Source organism: Globicephala melas, chromosome 9 (assembly GCF_963455315.2).
Source record: "Globicephala melas chromosome 9, mGloMel1.2, whole genome shotgun sequence".
NCBI classification, from domain to species: domain Eukaryota; kingdom Metazoa; phylum Chordata; class Mammalia; order Artiodactyla; family Delphinidae; genus Globicephala; species Globicephala melas.
Genome location: NC_083322.1, coordinates 60,940,602 through 60,954,938, shown reverse-complemented (window position 1 = coordinate 60,954,938; position 14,337 = coordinate 60,940,602). Strand labels below are relative to the sequence as shown.

Here is a 14,337-nt window from a genome sequence, read left to right as displayed (position 1 = left end):
ATTCAAACTACCATGAGGGCGCGACTCTCTCTCTGAGCCCACCCGTGTGTCTATCCACACGTACTGTACTCTTTTTCCTCCTAATAAACACTTTACTTGCTTCACTACTTTCCGTCTCTATGTGGAAAGTCGCTTCTACACAGCTGACGGGCCAGGGCCTTGTCACTGGCCACTAGTCCCTGGTGGTCTGGTGGCTAGGATTCAGCGCTCTCACTGCCGCTGCCCAACCTCAATCTCTGGCTGGAAACTGAAATCCTGCTTCAAGCTGCCACAGGCTGAGGCCACCCGAGATCACTCATACTTTAAATTTATAAACTTATATACCATAATTATACTAAAAAATTCTTAAAACCGAAATCCTAACACCCAGTGGATGAATGTTTGCTATTCTTGAAACTATTCTTGAGAATCACTCGAGTCTCTTTTTTTCCTATACCACCCAACCTCAATTCTTTTCTACACACAAGTAGGTCTTTAATAGGATAATCTTATACCCCCTTTTAAGGAGTGGTAACCAAAGTCTACATCATATGGAATTTATAAAGTTCAAGGATATTCTCATTCATTTTAATGACTATATAAAAGAAAAGAACAAGGAAATTCATCCCTACCGAGTCTGAAGGCTCCTATAGCTTTGTTAAAAGACATAAAGGAAGTATTCATTCTATACTTTGTATTCATTCTATATCTTTTTCAAAAAATCAATTTTTGTTCCCTAAATTACTCAACTATGAATTTCACATGTAACTCAACAATTTACAAATATGCAAATAAGAAATTACAAATACTGTGTACTAGATTGAGATGTGTGCTTCAAATGACATGAATAAACAAAGTCCCCCATATCTTTACTGTACTTCCCAGGGATTCTAATATTATGCATTTAATAATCTTAGCAAACACTTTGTTGTTGTTGCTACTACCTTACTGTTTTGCAACTGCTATTAAATTTCCTAGTACAAATTGGCTGTAAGATTATTTTAGATCTTCATTAAAAATTTTATATTAAATACGCAATAAGCTACTTTGGTTAACAGAAGTTGGGAGATTATTAGTGTCACAGTTTATTATTATAAGTAATTTTTGTGTCTTCTGTCAGTGTAACCACAGTATCTCAATACCACCAGCTGATAATAATCTTTATAAATCCTACTTTGCAGCTATACCATCTGTTAGTTATTATTTTATACGTCTCCATATGCATATGTGGATTAGTTGTCATTCAAAACAAATATACAAATGGAATTGTGGTTTTGTGGGGAGTTTTTTATTGGCTTGTTTTTGTATTTTGTTATCTTTAGGCTAGTGAACTAACTAAATAAACATATTCCTATATCTTTGAGACCAAAAATAAATGCAAATTTCAGTTACACAAACTTCCAGTTATAAGTCATGAGAATGTAATGTACAGCATGGGGAATACAGTCAATAATACTGTATTAATTTTGTATAGTGACAGATGGTTAACTAGACTTATTGTGGTGATCATTTTGCAATGCATACAAATGTTGAATCACTATGTTGTATACATGAAACTAATATAATATTGTATGTCAAATATATTTCAATAAAATAAAGAGGCTAACAAAAATGCAAATTTAAAAATACTTTTTGTAGTACAAATAAAAGAAATTTAAGTTCAACTAACAATCCAAAAGTATCTGCTAAAACTGGTTAAAATTAACAGTCACCAAAATTGGATATAATTATATTAAAAAACTGATATTTCCATATTCATAGCTCTCAAAGTACACCTACAGACCAAAAAGCAATAGGTCCACTAGTAAATTAGTAGCTAATATGGTTCCAGTTTTCACAATATAAAACACTTTCCACGATTGAAGATTAGAAAAGAATGACTACTTACTTACTTACTTGTAATGTTAATTCCCTGAAGAAATGAATCATAATGACAAAAATTCAAAACAAGGTCCCCCATTAATCTGCGGGTTTATCCCCATGAGCTGTAAATAACCAGGCTCCTACAGTAGCAGAGAGCAATAAGTAGTTGTAATGTCATTACAACTCACTACCAAAATTTACCCAGAAAGGCAACAAGAAAAAAAGAAGGAAAAGAAGGAAGATAAACTTACAATTGGATAATTAGTTCCAAATTATCACTTTTTCCCCAAGTACTAGAGTCTAATGACTTTAATAAGCCCAAACACGGTTTACAGGAGCTTTATACACTACACAACAAAAACATGGTGAATTCTGTTAAGAGTTACCAAGGGCAATTAAAACATGAGACGAAAGCACAACCTGGGAGAAACCACATTTGATGACTAAATAGTTCATTGTTTCCTTAAGTTACCCTATTTTAGGTAATGATACTTTAGGATCATATACAGGGAAAGATAAGGTACAAACAGTAGTAAATAATTAAAGTCATCATTAATAGAAACCCTGAAATATTTAGAGAGGGGGATTAAAGAAGAGAAAAATGTACTTAAGTTATGATTTCCTGGAATGAATGCTATATTATTTTCTGTTTCTTGAAGTAGAAAGTCCCACTAATTACTTATACAAAAAAATATGCTGCTTTTCATAGAGTCTTTTGTGTATTAGAATAAGTTATACTCCAACTTTGTAAAATTTAACTTATTTGATGCCCAAACCAGATCTCCTTTTTTTCAAATTATATTTCATCTAGATGTTAGAATTTCCATGATGTCTGTGAGACAGCTGTGCTTGGAGAGGCAACACAGTTTTGAAGTATACTTGGGCTATAAAGTATAAGGGAAAACATCGTAGACTACTTAACAAAAAATATATACACATTTTTAACAAGTTTATTGGAGTATAAATAATAATCAACACAATGGTGTGTTAGTTTCTGCTGTATAACGAAGTGAATCAGCTACACGTATATATATAGCCCCATATCTCCTCCCTCTTGCATCTCCCTCCCACCCTCCCTATTCCACCCCTCTAGGTGGTCACAAAACACCGAGCTGATCTCCCTGTGCTATGAGGCTGCTTCCCACTAGCTATCTATAACAAAATATTTTAACTGCCATTAAAACTACAGTATAGCACAGGCCAGGTTCCATTCATTTTTTAAAATATTTTATTACCTGTCATTGAGATCCATGTGGGGAAAGTAGTTTCATACCATGATTTGCTTCTGTATGTCTAAAATGTTTTTAATGAGGGATTTCATTTCACAGGAATTTATATTAATCATATAAAATTAATTGTATAAATAGTAAAAAAAAATTTTTTCATGGTTCAAAGCTCACCTAATACATGAAGCCTTGCTTGATTCTCCCTAATGATATTTCTTCCTCCACTAAAGTCTCAGTTATCTTTGTAGTTATGGAATTTAAGAAACTTATTTATTCCACTTTATATTATACGGACGTGTGGAATTTTCTAATTTTCATGAATAGATTGAGAATGTCAGCTTCTATAAGTTAGAATCACGGAGTCTTACATATCTTCATATCCTCTCTGCCCCATGTCCAACAATTCCTCGAAAATAGTAGGCAATCTACATGTTTATCTGAATTCACCAAAAAAACTTTTTGGGGATACTAAAATCTACCTTCTCCAAAGGGTCTCTAGAAAAACAACTTATGTTTTGGTAATTAAGAGTGTTATTTTGAAGCTCTATGGAACCCACACTAACTGACCAAATATGTTTTCGTTATAAATAATATTTCAATATATAGCCATTAAAAATGAAAATAATGAGACTTTCCTATTAGGTACAATAGTTACAACGTTTTAATCGATGCATGTCTTTCAAAAAATCAACTGAAATCATTATACTTTGCCTTGCTAATGTACTGAGTGTCAAAAATAATCTAAATTAACAGATTTTTTGTTTATGGGTAACTCTAAGAAATATAAGAAAAACATTTTTTTTCACAGTGAGAAAAAAATAACTGTGTGTTGATAATGTAAGATGGAAAACAGAACTAAATGAAGAGATTTACTCATAAGACAGCATTTGCAGAAGACCACTTATTATTCATGTATCCATCTAGAAATCATTGACTGGGCACCTATGTCACATCATATATGTCTGTGCAGAGGCTGTAAAGGTAAAGAAGGTGGAGTCTCCACCTTCCAGGAACTCACACTATAGTGAAGTCATAAAAGACAACACAAGTAGTAAAAGGACTCTGGGGTTATCTCTGGCTGGGAAAGCAGGGAAAAGAGTTCACAACGAAGGTGACACTTGAACAGGGCTTTGGGTTTAAGCTTTATTCTGTAGATTTCAAGGCATTTGGGGGCCTGAACTAAAAACAAAACAACAACAACAAAAAACCCTGCTGTTCTTTTTCAGAAAGGGATTTGGGAAAGAAGCTGCTTGTCTAATAACAGTCAAGTGGACAGATGAGGATGGAGTATGAGGAATCAGATTTGGAAGATATTTGAATCAAGAAGAACATCAACATCAAGAATCAACAGGACTTGATGACAGATTTGATAAAGGGGGGCTGAGAAGAATGAGTCAAATGACATTTTTAGGCCTTTAATTTGCCAAGACAGATGATGACATTCAATGAAATCTAGATTATCAGTTAACAGCTGTTTATTGAGCACCTTCTATGTTCCAGACATTATTCTAGACCCACAGTCTATTTTCACTGTAGTCAGGAGAGGCAGACAGTAAACAAGTGGATAATCTGAAATAGTGATAACCGTGATGGAGAAAATAAAACAGGGTTACGTGAGAGTGACTGGGGGAAGAGACACTTTAGCTGAGGTCCTCACGAAGACTGACACTTGAACTAAGACCTTAATGATAAGGGGGCAGGCAAGTGAGGCTCCAGTAAAGAAGGGGTAGCAAACGAAAAGGCTGAGCTAGGAAAGAGCTTAACATGATCAAGGGACAGAAAGGCAGCTGGTGGACAGGGATGGGGTTTGGGGTATGAAGAGAAATGAAGTCTGAGAGCACATGGAGCACCTTGTAGCCCACTGTAAAGAGCTTAGCAGTGATTCCAGTTACAGTGGGCAGCCAGCATGTTTGAAGCCAAGGAGTGATGTGACCTGATTCAATTTCTGCGGGCTGTGAAGAGAACGGACTTAAGGGGGAAGAATGGAGGCAGAGAGTCTGGGCGAAAGTGGTGGCTTAAATTCCTAGCAGTGCCCATGTTGAGACGGGGTTAGAGTCTGGATATAGAGAAGGAGAGGTGATAGGACTTACGGGTGGAACTGCATGTAGACTGTGAGGGAAAGAAAGGAACCAGGGGTACCTCAGGGGGTGTGATTCTAAACCAGTATATAAAGCGTGGTGTTATTAAACAGTGATGGTGAAAACTTGAGCAGAGAGAAGCTTCAGGGTGGTGGGGTCAGAAATCAATAGTTCTTCTTTGCTCAAGTAAAGGCTGAACTGTTTAGAAACTTGTAAGTGAAATGGCAGGTAGACAGCTGGATACAGTCTACAGCTCTGGGGTGAGGTCTATGTGGAGATATACTTTGGAAGTCATCAGACTCTTCAAAGATTTTAAAACCATGAGACTAGATAAGACTCATCTTGACCCGTCAAGGTAGATTATGGGGCGGGGAGGGGTAGGAAACATGAAGCAATGTTTGTGGTTTTAGATTTTTAAAGCAAGGAATAATAAATTCCATTTTGGACACTTAAGGTGGGGATAAGTGATTAGTTGGCTTTTCTGTGGTGAATCACACTAGCCTCTAAAAGTATTTTAGTATTACCCTCTTGTACTGACCTAACCCTGTCATCTCATTTGGAGTCTCCCTATTTCATTTCTGCTACATCAGTAAGCTCTTTGAGAGCAAACGGTGTCTTCCCAATCCCCAGCAACTATTCAGAGAGAAGGCACTTTTATCTGTTATACCATGAGTATAAAAATCCAGTCTTAATGGTTAAGAATTGACTGTATAGTGGAGAGACTAGGAAGTAGCACAATAATGAGCTAGTTTCAAATCTCTGAGGATCTATTCTCAAAAGTTTCTTTCCTTCAAAATTAATCTTGGAATTCCTCCTATCAATAAATCGACTTTGAAAAATAATTGAGTTCCGCAGACATTTCCACTGAATCACATACATAACTAAGCAGTTAAATTCAAGTAATCACGGATGATTTCTAAACCATCTTGGTGGTTCTTTCCTAAAGCTCAAATATATCAACCTTTATTTCCTATCAAAGATGCTACTTATGTTCAGTACTCAATAAATATCTGAATACATAAAAGAGATCAAGATGCTTCAACATATAGACAGGAAATTTTTCTTTGTCCTTGTATCTTTTTTCTCAGTACTATATACTCAGCCCCTTGCACCGTGCATTGAATACAGTCAGTGCTTAATAAATATTTGTTGCATGCATTAATAAAAAACAACAATGCACAGTTTTATGGGAAAGATGGCTCTTTTCTTCTTCTACATCAATTTACTTCCCATGTAACTTCTTTAAATGTTTTTCTCTTGATTATAAAATATTTACTCACTGTGGAAAATATAAATACAAAAAAATCTCTCTTCTGGGCTTCCCTGGTGGCGCAGCGGTTGAGAGTCCGCCTGCCGATGCAGGGGATATGGGTTCGTGCCCCGGTCCGGGAGGATCCCACATGCTACGGAGCAGCTGGGCCCGTGAGCCATGGCCGCTGAGCCTGCGCGTCCGGAGCCTGTGCTCCGCAACGGGAGAGGCCACAGCAGTGAGAGGCCCGCGTACCGGAAAAAAAAAAAAATCTCTCTTCTTAAGATGACTATTACTCTCTATTTATAACTCATGATTGTATTCATTCATTCATTCAACAAATATTTTTGACTTCCTGTTCTGTGCTAGGCTTTGCGGATACGGTGATGAATCAAACAGGTCAGGTTCCCTGATGTCACGCCAGTGGTATGCAATACCCTCACGTTCTACATGTAGAATATAAGTAGAGGTGTGTCACCACATAGAAGGTTTCAAAATCCAAGGATATCTCTTCCACTCTAATAGTTAACATTCCCCCAAAGTCTTAAAAATGACTATTTCAGTGATTAAATAAGGTTAGTATGTTTCTACACAGAATATGAAAGTATGTGAACTACACGTTCACATACCCACAAAGAACAAATAATTTTCTCAGGTGGAAAAGAACAAAAGCCTTAGTCTTTTTACCAAACAATGTCAAGGAGTGTACTTTGATGGTGGAAATGCTAATGTAGGACAGTTCTGAATAAGTTATTTTCAAACCTTTCTCTATAGGTTCATATATTACCTATTTATTCAAATGTAATAGAAAATAATCTCTCAAGTAAAAATAATTCAAATGTTTTAACTTCAGTGTTCTATTCCTCTATTTCCAACAGAGTTTCCATTAGCAGCACTGGGAAAAGCTTAGCATTTAGGAAGTCACTCCTGCCTGCCATACCCTGATTTTCAGCAGATCACCTGTTCTCCTGATACCTAGGCACCTATTTGCATAGCAAGAGTGGAAGTTACTATTTATCCTCAGCGGTGTACATAATCACATTGACTTATTCGGTTTTACCCCAAAAGGACTCATTGAGTTTCACTTACCTCCAAAGTCTCATTGCCTTCGATGTCTGAAGTTTTGCCTCTTGCTGCCACTCTTTGCTCATGAGGTGTATCTCCTATGAAGCAAAAGAAAAAAATAAAACTTTACCATACCACTGTGGCCAAACTGTCTACTATTTATTTGAAATATCTTTCGCATGTTTCACACTGTGGAAGCAATTACTACTTCCTTTGTTACAAAGTAAACAAGTTAATATTTAAGAACAGTAATTTTATAAAGGTCACAGAATCATCCGTAAATACATAGGTATACAATCTAAACCAGAAATGTATCCTGCTTTATATAGGTTTACTCTGGAAAAATCAAGTGAATTTATATTTTGGAAATCAAGTCATACTTCAAATAAAGTAGGAAAACTTATAATTTGAAGATAAAGCAAATTATTTTCAAACATTAAAAGTCTTGGGGCTTCCCTGGTGGCACAGTGGTTGAGAGTCCGCCTGCTGATGCAGGGGACACGGGTTCGTGCCCCGGTCCGGGAAGATCCCACATGCCGCGGAGCGGCTGGGCCCGTGAGCCATGGCCGCTGAGCCTGCACGTCCGGAGCCTGTGCTCCGCAACGGGAGAGGCCACAACAGTGAGAGGCCCGCGTACCGCAAAAAAAAAAAAGTCTTAAAAAAAAAAGGCTTTATAATATGAATAACTGTCCTTCAAATTTGTTTTTTAATAAGGTTTACTCTTTATAAGTGTTTACTTGTGTCTCTGTGGATTTGCCTCAGAGTAGCTATATATGTTTGCATGTAGTAATTAACCATATGTCAAACAATTTTTACAGCAGGAAAGAACAATGAACAAATTCATAAATTAGCATTCAGTTAATAGTTTGATTCCTAAAGGTGGTGCCTGGGAGGGTTATATTACTAATCAAAGTTGGTGACTAGGCTGCCTCTAAGGACATAGGACAGACAGAAATATAGTTAGGTAAGTACAGGCATAATTTAATGTATTACTGTCCTATTATAATTTATTAACTAATAATCTGTGATTAACATATGGTAGGTAAAGAAACAATCAGCGTACTTCTTAAAAGCATAATGAGAGGTTAATTTAGTAATCTGTAAACTGCTCTTCCCATAAAATTAAGCCAGCTCAGGAATGCCTACAACAGGGAAGATTACAAAATTCATATATAATGACTTGGCTGACACTAAAGGTTAGGAATTTGTTAACATAGGGAAAGTCACAGTCTTCACTGGAGGTAACAAAGTATGAAAGTCTGGGCTGGGCTTAACTTTTCCACAGTGAAACACGAAAGTTTAGTTTACCAGGCTGTAGTCAAGAAAGGGGCCTGTGAAAATTTTAAAGAATTAAATAAAATTCTGTTAAATTCTAAAACCATAAAGCAAGAATTAAGTTGGTAGTTTATTTACTTAAAGGTAAAGGAAATCCCCCAAATGTTTAAAACCCAAGCACATCATGCATATTCCAGCCTACAAGTTGTGTTCTCAGCTAAGTACAGCATTATTACTAGTGGGCAGAACCCAGCACATAGTAGGTGTTCCATAAAAGCTGAGTAAATTAGTGAACTTCTATTTATAGTTTCTAGTCTATAAAACTGTGATAATACTAAATGGTATGTAATAAAAGTTTTATTTGAGCATACGGTTAGTGTTTTTCCTCTAAAACACATTTGTGAAACTTAAAAGGCAAATTTATTAAATACCATTATGATGTATTGTTATTAGTGATCTGTACTTGGAGCATAACTTGTTAGATTTTAAAAACAGTTAATGGGGCTTCCCTGGTGGCGCAGTGCTTGAGAGTCCGCCTGCCGATGCAGGGGACACGGGTTCGTGCCCCGGTCCGGGAGGATCCCACATGCCGCGGAGCGGCTGGGCCCGTGAGCCATGGCCACTGGGCCTGCGTGTCCGGAGGCTGTGCTCAGCAGCGGGAGAGGCCACAACAGTGAGAGGCCCGCGTACCGCAAAAAAACAAACCTACAAAAAACAGTTAATGATTTTTTAAAAGAATCATACTGAAACAAAAGCATTAGGAACTTTTCTTTTTTTTTTGCTGTACTCGGGCCTCTCACTGTTGTGGCCTCTCCCGCTGCGGAGCACAGGCTCCGGACGTGCAGGCTCAGCGGCCCTGGCTCACAGGCAAAGCCGCTCCGCGGCATGTGGGATCTTCCCGGACCGGGGCACGAACCCGTGTCCCCTAGCATCGGCAGGCGGACTCTCAACCACTGAGCCACCAGGGAAGCCCAGGAACTTTTAAATTACATCTATAGGATAATAGAGGTAATAGTTGTTAAGTGAAAAATTATGTCAACTTACATTCATGACCCAGGATGTCAAACAACAATTTTGATTTTTTAAACTTATTGTTTAAACTGACCATTTATTTGCACATCAGGAAGAATCTTATTTTCAGAAATCCCCCTTGTCTCTGAAAGTTAGGGATAAGCTAATCAACCCCCAGTTCACAGATGGCAAAACCAATGCACAAGTTGTTTAGTTTGCTTGGGTAAAGGCAATGAGACCACTGAGACCACAACAGCATGAGCAGACAAGGTAATGCAAGTCTCTGTATATTGAGGTCAGGTGTGTTTAATAACTCACATGCCTGAGGTTGATACGGAAGTATGTGACATCCAATATGAAAGGTCATTTACTCAAGAAAGATATTTTTTCACCTTTTAAAATGATTATTGGGCCATCCCCTAGCCATACAAACACTATTTGGCTGAAATCATTCAGCACAAAATCTGTGCTTCCTTTGCCAGTTTCTAATTCCAAGGTGTGTATCTGTACCACACTTTCTCCATTTCTCCCTACTGCCTGAATAACCAGAAAGGTTATCAGCCAGTGCTCTTGACATCACACAACACATCTGCCTGGAAGCAACTGTACAATCACTACTTCCTGGAATGCCATATCTGGCGATGACTCAGGACAATAACTGATTACAAGGAGAAATGCCATCTGCGAGATGATTCTCTATAAACAAAGGCACAAACTGAAAACTACACAAACAACAAACAGAAAAGAACAGGTCACAGTGAAATATAACTTTTGAAGTTTTTTCCTCCCACTGAAGAATTATTTGATCATGGTAAAAATTCAATTATTTTCTCTAACTTGTTATAACCCACATGAAAGTTAGATACTTCAACAATAAAGATGCATGTGATAAATGTGAAATAAGGTACTTTAGTTTTCAGACATCAGTTAATTCTAACTTATGTGCTGTATAGATTCAAAAATTTCATTTGCAAGTCAGCTGTTTAAAAGGAAGGACAAAAACAACAAAATAGATGCAAACTATTACATGTAGAATGGAAAAACAACAAGATTCTACTGCATAGCATAGGGAACTATATCCAATCTCCTGGGACAAACTATAATGGAAAAGAATACAAAAAAAGAATGTCTATATGTGTATAACTGAGTTGAGCAGAGATTGAGCAGAGATTGGCATATTGTAAATCAACTATACTTCGATAAGAAAATGAAAAGAAATAAAAATGTTCACAGTATTTACATTTCATAATGTCTTGTTTATAACACCACAATTGATTCTCACTACGGCGCAGCAAGACATCCTCCCCATTTCCCTCCTTCCACAGTTTACTGACGGCAGAGGTACTCAGGGACTCACCTAAAGTCTCCCAGGTAGAAGTCAGCCATAGTGGGAGCAGAGCCCAGTCTCCTGACATATCTGGGGGGACTGTGTGGTCCGGTGGAAGGTTCCAACGGATGGTGGCTGAGGTGGGGAGAATCGAGCTCCTAAACTGGGGATCAGTGCGAAGAAGAGCCCAGGGCTCCGAAACCTGGTCCAACCCCACGGGCCCCCCTAACACGTCTCTCTACTCCATTTTTCTTCCACAGGCTCCATGGGTTATCTGGTCTCTTCCCTTTCCGCTGATAATGCCAAATACTCCTGATCAGAACAAGCCTCTGTCCTTCCTTCTGGTCCTTCAAGGCACACACACGGTCCCCTTGATACTTTCCCATAAGTTTGAAAGGCTGGAAACAGTTTTATAAGAGGCAAAATCCCTCTTAAACTATAGCTATGCAATTTTCTTGGTTTAATGTGTAGTTTTTATTTAGAGTGAGTAAACGAGAAAGGCCGTATATGCATACTAATGAAGCTCTTTTAGAATTTAAAGGACTGAAGTGAAATTCATCTGTATTTTAGATTAGTGGGGCTACATAGTAAACATTTTAGGATTTGCGGGCCATATTGTCTCTGTTACAACTTCTTGACTCTATCATTGTAGCCAGGAGCAGCCATAGATAATATACAAACCAATGCATGTGGCTGTGTTCCAATAAAATTTTGTTTACAAAAACAAGTTGAGTCAGGCTGTAGTTTCCAGATCCCTGTTTTAGAGAATATATATATACTCCACCTTTTCTAGGATAAAAAGCTGAATTATGTTACATAAGGAAATGAGAAAGGGACATCATTAGCATATCATCATGATCCCATTCTACTGGTGAATTTGGTCGAGGGAGAGGAGAAAAGTGATGAAGAGCGAGCACTAGGTACAAGGGAAAGTGAAAAGAGCAGAAACCCTCAGTGATGGGAGGGGGAACCTGAATGCCTGTTTGGACCACCGCAGGAGATTTGTTTTGGGGAGGGGTGGTGGGTGAGTAAGGGAGCACCTTCATTCCTTAGGCCTCCTTCAATGTGGAGGAAACTCTAGTAACATTCACCCCAGCCTCCGTCCACTCTCCAATCCCCGGGTTGGTGATCTGGAAAGACTCAGCTGCACATGGTTCTGCCCTCCCCCTTCTCGTGGGGAGGACCAGAGAGAACTGGGCTCTGTCTGCTCTGACCCTCCACAGGGGCCTCCTCCCACTTGGGGAAGCCTGCCCCAGCCCAGAAGATCCTGTAACAGGATGGAGTTCAATCTAATTCTGGGGTTCAGATTAGGAAACCCATCTGCTCCTTGATGGAAGCCACATTCTTCAACACTAGCTTTATAGGCAATAAAGATGAGAATTTGGTCTCCATCTGTTTTTTGGTTTTGTTTTTTTTTTTTTACTAAATTGGCCAGATCTTATCTGGGTAAGAAGGGTGTTATTATTGGAACGCCCTAGAGTCCAACAAGACTGGGAATGGGCTGGTATGGACAGAATTGGAGCCTGCCTACATACGAAAAGCTGTGAATACAGAAATCTGTTTTCTTTCTTTTATTGGAGAGGAATTATCTAGAACTTCATATCTGAGAATGCAGTCTACAAAACACTAGTTTCAAGGGGTTTGCATGGAAAAAATATTTCTGTGGTCAAAAGTATGAGAAAAAGCTACAGAATGCATTCCCTTACAACGATTTCCAATGCACTGTAACATATTAAAGGCTCTGAGAAACTCTTCAGTAAAGAAAGTAAAAAAATGATTTCCCAATGTTTTTGACTATAAAGCCACTTTATTCATTGGATACCTATTAAACATCTTGCAGAGTGACACACTATGGGAAATGCTGATAGAACATTGCTGAAGTTAAAACTGAATATGAAATATATTATATTTACCAGACTTTTAAGAAGACCCTCAACATTGCCAAATGTGTTATTTAGCTCTTGAACATTCATTTTATACAATGTTAACTCACACTTATTTTCCTTTAGATGATTCTTTTCACAACTCCCTGTTAATTCATTTAATTGCATTTGGGGCAGACTTGCAGAATGGACTGCATTCTATTACATGATTCTGATTCCAGAATAGCTGATAATCTACAGAGGAGAAAAGGATAGCCAGACACCTTGAAGGCAGGAGAAAGCCCCAGTGCTCAGAAATATCTCCCCCACAAATTCTACCAATTAGAGATTCATTAGGGTTAATGAGCTCCTCTTTTAAAATGCAAATACCCTCTGGGAGTGTTTGCTTATTAGTCATTCACCAAGTGAAGTAGTGGAAAGAACAGTGGAATGGCCCCTCCATTAACTCCTTTTCATTCTTCAGTCACACACTCATTATCCAAGGCGGCCTGGCACTGCGGCAAGAGAATGGCTTTGGAAATGAAAGAACAAAACCCAAATCCTTTACCAAATCCATGACCTTGTGCAAGTTACTTAACTTCTCAGACCCTCAATTTCCTCATCTGAAAAATGGGAATCATGATACATAATAAAGCTATTATACAGATTAAATGAGAAAACATGTTAAACACTAATTTCAGAGAAGAAGGGAGAGAAGCCGGGGCAAGATAAACATTTTGTCAGGTGTTGGTGTCAATTGCTGCTCTGCCCTTGTGAGTAGCGGTTGCCATGATCTTCAGCATAGCAGAGGTGAAAGAAGTCCTCTCCCGCTATCTCATTTAGTGCCCGTGGCAGTGTTGTGAGGTAGGCTTTGTTATATCCTTTTAAGAATGGCAGACCTGGTGCTGGAATCCAAGTCTGCCGACAATGCCAAATCATCACATAATACCATGCAGCTTCCCATTACTTATCAAAACTTGAGTGAAGTTATCCAACTCGGTTTCACACGCTTTACATTTAAGTCTCCTCCAGTTCAGTTGCATTTTCCCTTTCCACTTTTTCTAATACTGTGCACTTGCTCCCCGTTTTCCACTATAATGAAGAAAGGAGGGATAAAGAGAAAGCCAAAGTACTAATTGCTGAAGACATGCCCTGCCCAGGAGCCTGCTGCAGTCAGGCCAGGATTCTGAAGACAACTGTGACCCCACAAGAAAATAAGCCAAGAATAGGAACACCTCAGCCATAGAGGGAGGAGTGCAGTCAGCAAACTAATGGAGGAAAAGGTTCAAGCTAACTAGGAATGAAAGAAAAACAAATTAAAATGGCACCAAGAACATATTAAATTAGCATACCAAAATTATTACACCCAAATTCATTAAGGATGCTTACAACTAACACACTG

The 14,337-nt window shown here is 38.3% G+C and overlaps 1 protein-coding gene across 2 annotated transcripts in view; it reads right to left on the bottom strand.

Moving 5' to 3' along the window:
• The window catches only part of UMAD1 (UBAP1-MVB12-associated (UMA) domain containing 1), a 248,990-nt gene that overhangs the window by 76,330 nt on the left and 158,323 nt on the right, over positions 1 to 14,337 (bottom strand). For both annotated transcript variants that reach the window (XM_060304639.2, XM_030857222.2), the window contains one exon: positions 7,485 to 7,558. In XM_060304639.2, coding sequence (XP_060160622.1) covers positions 7,485 to 7,558 — 74 coding nt within the window. The remainder of the gene's footprint in view (positions 1 to 7,484; positions 7,559 to 14,337) is intronic.